Source organism: Galeopterus variegatus, unplaced genomic scaffold (genome assembly GCF_000696425.1).
Source record: "Galeopterus variegatus unplaced genomic scaffold, G_variegatus-3.0.2 Scaffold6152, whole genome shotgun sequence".
In the NCBI taxonomy this organism is placed as follows: Eukaryota; Metazoa; Chordata; class Mammalia; order Dermoptera; family Cynocephalidae; genus Galeopterus; species Galeopterus variegatus.
Genome location: NW_007732263.1, coordinates 95,030 through 101,710, shown reverse-complemented (window position 1 = coordinate 101,710; position 6,681 = coordinate 95,030). Strand labels below are relative to the sequence as shown.

The 6,681-nt window shown below is 51.0% G+C and overlaps 1 protein-coding gene across 1 annotated transcript in view; it reads right to left on the bottom strand.

Annotated features, from left to right (window-relative positions):
* LGR6 (leucine-rich repeat containing G protein-coupled receptor 6) overlaps nucleotides 1-6,681 on the bottom strand; it is a gene marked incomplete at both ends in the record, with an annotated part of 125,197 nt that overhangs the window by 34,299 nt on the left and 84,217 nt on the right. Inside the window, one exon of the mRNA XM_008590488.1 lies at nucleotides 3,873-3,944. Within this exon, the coding sequence (XP_008588710.1) occupies nucleotides 3,873-3,944 (72 nt within the window). The remainder of the gene's footprint in view (nucleotides 1-3,872; nucleotides 3,945-6,681) is intronic.

Here is a 6,681-nt window from a genome sequence, read left to right as displayed (position 1 = left end):
GAACCCGTGGCCTTGGTGTTATCAGCATCGCACTCTCCCGAGTGAGCCATGGGCCGGCCCCCAAGCACACATTTCTAAGCACTGACCTAGGGGCACAGGGGACCTGGTTTCAGGTTCCCTGAGACCTCCTAGGAGAATCTACCCAGAATTGTTCTACGTCATTGGTTTCTCTTATTTCTCAACCTAGACACCTGGGAAGTCTGTAATTGAGGGAGCTAGTGCTAAACAGAGCAATGTACCATGAAGTAAGAGGTGTGGGTTCTAGTGGATTACCGTCACTTAACAAACGACAGAAACGTGGGCACATCTCTAGATCTGGTCTGATCTGGAAAGTAGAGGAAATATTACTTCACAGGCTGGGGACTAGACCATCTCTAATTCTGAATTTCCCAACAAGTTGTGGGTCATCCTCATTGTAGGGGTAGAAAGGAGTTGTGGATGCAGGACAGAGCATGTCCTTTCTGCCTCTGGCTGAGGTTTCTTGGCAAAGTCTGGAATGGTAATGACTACATCAGGAGAAATGTCCCAGGAGCCTCCTCCCTGTGAGGTCAAACTTCCTTGGAGGACAGCAAGGTTTGTGCCCTGGGTCCCATGTGTAGTCTGTAGGATTTGTTCTGCTCAGCAGGAGAGAGGGCATAATAGTGCCCAGCCCCTGGACCCTGCCCACATCACTTGGTTTTGTCTGGCTCTTTCAGAGTAAAAGAAAGCAAGGTATATCAATGTGCAGAGGCAGAAAGCAAGGTTCACAGAGGTGGCTATTTACTCCGGCTGCCGCAGCTTGCAGAGGCACCACCAGGGTTGGAACCCAGGTAGCCTGGCCTCCAGAACTGAGGGCATAACGGAAGCTGTGTTCCCACAGGTGCGTTTGCAGTGGGCATCTCTGTGCTGTGCTGGGCTGTGGGGTAGAGGTATATATGTGGAGTGAGGATCGTGGAGGGCTTGAGACATGTGACAAGTACACTGCATGTGTGCGTGGTTAGCTATGCATTATGGGGTACGTGTATGACCATGCATGTGCGTGCCCGCATCTGGCCCCTCCTCCGCAGGTGGCATGGCTGGGGGCCCCTCTCCCCACTAAGAGGATTCTGCAGACAAGCCAAACCACAGCTCCAGCTAAACCACAGCTTGGGCTGCGGGGGTTTGATCTTTCCTCTGCTGCCGGAGATGAGAGAAGTCTAAGTGGCAGAGATTTACAGGGCCTGGGGGAGAAATACCCTTCCAGTGAGAAGCTCACATGAAAAGCTCCAGAGTAATAACTGAGGCTGCAAAGCATGCCAATTATGCAACAATTAAAAGGTTTGACTATCATTTCTTTCTCCTTTTATTCTGCCAGCCACTCCCTGCCCCCTATATCTGGCTGCCCCTGCAGACTCCCCCCAAAATGCTCTAGGGAACAGAAGATAAAGAACACACTTTTCTCATTTTTAATTGGAGATTGAAGTTGGAAGAAGGACTTATCCCTCGAGCGTGGAGAAGAAAGGGGTGTTGTTGAGACTGAGGCCCTCAGAGAAGGGGATGGAGAAGGTGAAAGGAGAGAAGGGCAGGTTCCTGTGCAGCTCACCAGGCTCTGTAAGAACTTTACACACACCTTCTCACTCACTCCACATGTCGGCCCTGGAAGATCAGTATTACAGTGGCCTTGTGCTGCTGGTTAGAAAACCAAGACTCACAGAGGCAAACGACTTAACCCAAGGTCACACAGCTGGCATTGTACCCCAGGCTGTGTGATGCCAAGGTCTTTGTCACCAGGCTGTTCTGCCTCCACATTGTAAAGTGGGGCAACTTTTTCTCACCTCTTAGCCTTGGCTTTCCCATCTGTGGAGTGGGGGCAAGCCCTGGGCTTTGTGTGCTGGAGCCAAGCACTCCTGTAGATGAAAGCTACAATGGGCACTTAGCAGCGGGATTGCTCTGTAATTCAGCCAGCACTGGCTAAGCCAAATGCCCTGTGCAGCAATCCAGTGGCTAATTGAGAAAGAATTAGGCAGCATGCCCCAAAAGTGAAGAAACAGCTGCTAGTTGGCTTTTTAGAGGTGCCAACCCACACCCAGTATATATGCCCCTCCCCACCTGATTTCCCAGCAGAGCTAACAGCACCCACACTCCAGGCTGATGGCATTGGACTCCCTCCTGTCCTGCTGGTTCATGACAACCCCAAACACCACCCTCAAAGCTCTTGTGTCTCTGGAGGGAGGGTGGCTGTGGGGGCATGGACTTTTCCAGAGTAATGACCATCTCTTACATCCAGGATCCAAACACGTAGCACACGGAAGGCTCACATAATTCATGTTCAACCCATATGACAGAGGATGGCAGGGCAATACCCTAGGGACTTTCATGTATGTTTTCTTGTTAACACACCCTAGATTGGCTCTGTCCCTAACTGAGGGAGTAACTCTGGGCAGGCCATGCCACCTCCCTGGACATCAATTTCCTCGTAGGTTGACTGAGTGGGCCATACTGTCCAGCTGTCTGTGAGAGGGAGGGAGCACATAGCCCAAGTCACGCATAGTGGCAGGGAGAGGTTCCAACTTTCCTGACTCCAGACTGGGGCATGTCCCCCTGCACCCCACTCCTCGGCACCCGATCAGCTGAAGGGTGAGGACTGTGGGAGAACCAGGCGTGGCTCTGCCATTTCTCCTGCTTCGGGCTGAGCTCAAGAGAGCAGCCATGATCCTGGGTATCCCTTCCACAGGAAAGAGGAGTGGAGCTCTGGTCTCAGCCTCCCCGTTCCCTTCCCCTGCACAACCACAAATGCTGACAGGCGAGGCTTCCTGGGCTAGACTTTGCCAAGTGGTTTTCCCCAACACGTTGCTCCCCAGGTCATGGCTTGTCTCCCAGCATTTTCTCTTCTGCTGCTTTGGATTCTTGAGAATCCCTCACCTCAGGAGCAATGCTCTGGGGTACGTGGGGGTGGGTTGGAGAATGGGGGGTTGGTTATGAGTGAAGGGGGAGGTGCAGTGGGGGGGGCAAGAGGAACTGTGACCATCCCCTGACACCACGAGGCCTTCCCCAAGCTCAGTGGCTCACATTTGGTGACCTGTGGAGTGTCGTCTCTCCCTGGCGCCCCCCTCCCAGGCCTGCACCAGGTGGCTGTGGCAGCCAGCTCCCCATGGGAGCTGAGGGACCCCAGCTGGCACAGCTGGCCACATCCAGCCCAGCCAGTTGTTTGCTCAAGTGGGGCCCACTCAGCCCACTCTGAGGGGGCTGGCGGGACTCCAGAGGAAATGATGGGAGGGTTTGGGTGCATTCTGACCTTAACTGAATTCCAGGATGATGATGTGTGAATAATATGGCTTTTTAAGAGTCAACAGCTTGGGTGCTTTTTACAGGCAGGCTGGAGTGCTGAATGGGCCATCTCTCCATTAATCATTCAGCTAGATAGATCAATTGGCAAACAGTCCCAGCATTACTCCGCAGTATTACTCTCCCTCTGTCAGCAGCCACCCTTAAACAGATGTCAAAACTGCCGTCAAGTCAGCCCCAACCCCACCCCCAAGCCTTCTATTCCCCAGGCTTAGTAGCCTAATTCCTCCAGCTTCTCCTTGCAGTTCCTATTTCTGTCCAAATTTTTCTTTTTTTCTTTCTTTTTTTTTTTTTTGGTGGTCTCCGCTGGCACTGATCCTAGGTTCCCACTCTCTGGGTCATTCTGAACTCCCAGAGGGCACATTCTGCCCACCTGAAGGAGAAAGGAATTCATTCTGAGTGACATTTCAGAGAAAGTGCCAGGGAGGCTCATGTGGGTGAGCAAGCCTGGGGCCAGATCCCAGCATCCCAGTCCTGCTGGCCCTCCCCTCTGTTCACTCTCCCCAGTCCAGGACTCTAGGTCTTTATCACCAGGCAGGACAGAGATTGACCAGGACTCCAACACTCACAGTGTCTCCAGATTGTGCAGCCCCTCGAAGCTGTGGGTCCCCAGGTGCTGGATGCGGTTGTTGTGCAGATGCCTGTGTGGGAAGGGAAGACACATCAGAATGGCTGCTCATCCCACTGGGGCACAGGGGATGGGAGAGCATGCCATGGTATGAGTAGGAAAGTAGAGGCAGAAGCACGGACAGAATGACCCCAGTGGTTCAACCCTTTGTCTCCAGGGACAAATTGATTGTCTAAGACCAACTTCTGAAGCCACAATCACCAAGGCTGGATTGACCACAGGCTTCACTGTTTTGACTTCCTATTGAAGGAAAAAGAGAAAGGAGAGGCCCAGGCTAAGGCTAAAGCAAGCTCCCACTGAGCTCTCGGAGAGAGGCCTATTGTCAGAGGGGCTCAAGTCTGAGACTTCTTCTATGACCCTGCTCCCCAGGACCCGGCCTGCCTGACTCAGTGACCAGAAGTAATTATGGGAGCCAACAGCAAACCGCTGCAGACAACATATAATCAAAGGCTAAGTTTTCTGTTACAACCGGAGAGAGCTGTAGACAAGCTGAGAGATGCGTGAGGCCAGAGGAAGGGAGGAAGGCTCTGTAGAGGAGGTGATCCTGAGCAAGGACCTGAAGGACAGGTGAACTGAACAGGCAGAGGAAAGGGCGTTCCAGGCAGTGCGCGCCCAGAGGTGATGCAACTGGGACAGATGGACAGAGCTATCCAAGCACAGTCCAGAAAAAATAAATCTCATGGCAATTATGAAACCATACAACAGAAGAACTGAGGGAGAGATGCAAAAGACAGGCAGAATTCTAAGCCTGGAAAAAAATACCACTAATGCATGAGGAACAAAAGGAAATTTATCACAATAGCCTTCTGCTCCAAAACAATCCAATAAAACAATATTTCAAAGACAAAATTCTAAAAATGAAGGAAAAAACGACATTGTGGGCAGAGGAAACAATTGAGGACCGTCACCACATCATTAAAAAACTAGTCAATAAATCTGAAACAGAACAGTGTGGACACTGCTGAAAACTGAGTTGGTGTCAGAGAGAAAGTTTGAAATAATCGTGGTGTGAGTATGGTTGAACGAGATGAAAAGGCTAAAACAGAAACTGATGCTGGAGACATAAAGGTGATTCAGCACAAGGACAATTGATGTCTCTGAAGGAGAGGATCCAAAAATGAGACTGAAGATGTATTCAAAGACATAATACGAGAAATTCTCCAAGGTGAAGAAAGAGCAGAATCTGTGGCTCAAAAGCACACATCGTTCCAGGATACTTGGATGCAGTATATTCTACACTGGGACATATTCTAGTTAAGCTGTTAAAGTTCAATAATTTTAAAACATCTTCAGGCAGAAAAAGGAAATCACTAACAAGGGGAGAACATCAGGCTGGCCTCCAAGATATTGTTCTAATATAAAGGCAACAGACAGACCTTATTCAACATAGCTGTGTGGGGATGGGGGTTTTGCAAGTCTGGAGATTCAAAGCATCCATGCCCACCTGCTCCACGAGGTTGTGGTTGGAGAGAGAGACCCCTACTTCCAGGGAGCTCCTGACCCAATGGGCAAAACACAGTCCCTGCCTTCTGGGGATGAACTCCCCTTACCAAGGGTTTTTATTTTTCCCATTGCCTTCACATCTCTGTCCTAACTGTCACCAAACTCTATCATTCTTCCTGCTTCCTGTGGAACTCCTATCTCCCATCTTCCATTCCCCTCAACCTCCCCCAGCAGCTCTGGTCCAGATCACCTCCGCTCTCTAAACCTCCAGCTCCAGGCTTCCAACTCCTTCCTCTAAACCATTCACTCAACCCTGGTTTTCTAGCACCTGTAGTAGCCCAGGCCAGGGGCAGGTGTTGGGGCTTATAATCCAAATGAAGAGACAAGATCATACACATGACACCACTGCTGTCCACAGTCTACCTAGTGGTCCTGTCAGTGCACAGTAGTGGTGGGGAAAGGCTCCGTGCATGTCAGAGCAGCCTGATGACAGTACAGCGTTTGGGCTGAAGAGAAGCCCTTTCTCCTACACCCTGCTTGTCTGCTCATACCTCCAGCCACGTTGCCGTCCACGCTTGGTTTTAAAGAAACTGCTTTCTTGCTTCCTGTCATACCCGCTCTTCCTGATCTGCCTATGGGCCTTCCTGTGGCTGATCCCATAGTCCCCGGACAACGTTCCCCAGCCTCCTCTCCCCTTCACAGGTCACCCATCTCTGCTGGAAGCCTCCCCCTCCATCCCATGAGCTGGGGGTAAAGGAAAAAGGGGTAATATTTCTGTCCTCACCCCATGCAAGGGGACAAGCTCTCCTCTTTCAGCTTTGCTCCTGAACCAGTAGTCTTTCTTTCCTTAGACCTTTGACCTTTGTTATATCCAGTGAGGCCCCCACCTCGACTCTCAGGCCAGTTCCCTGGCTCCCAACCAAACCTGGGAGTCATCCATGCCTCCGCTTCTTCTTGGTCTTTTGCACTCTGCAAACCTCTAAATCAGATCAATTCTTCCTTCAAAACAACCCTCACAGTCATGTCTTCCCTTCCATCCTTCTGCCTTTTCCCTAAACTGGACTTTGACACCCAAGAGCCCCTGATTGACCTTATTGTAAACAGTCTCCCCCCTTCCTGTCCATCCTTCAAACTAACCTTCCTAAAATACCCACTCTGAACCCTTGCTTGAGAAACTTCAAGCTCCCTTCCCCCATTGGCAGATAAAAGCCAGACTCTTTGTTCTGACACTGGGAGTCCCCAAACTCATCTTTCCAGCCTCTTGTCCCACACGGTGCATGAGGACCCTCTGCTCCAGCTGGACCGGC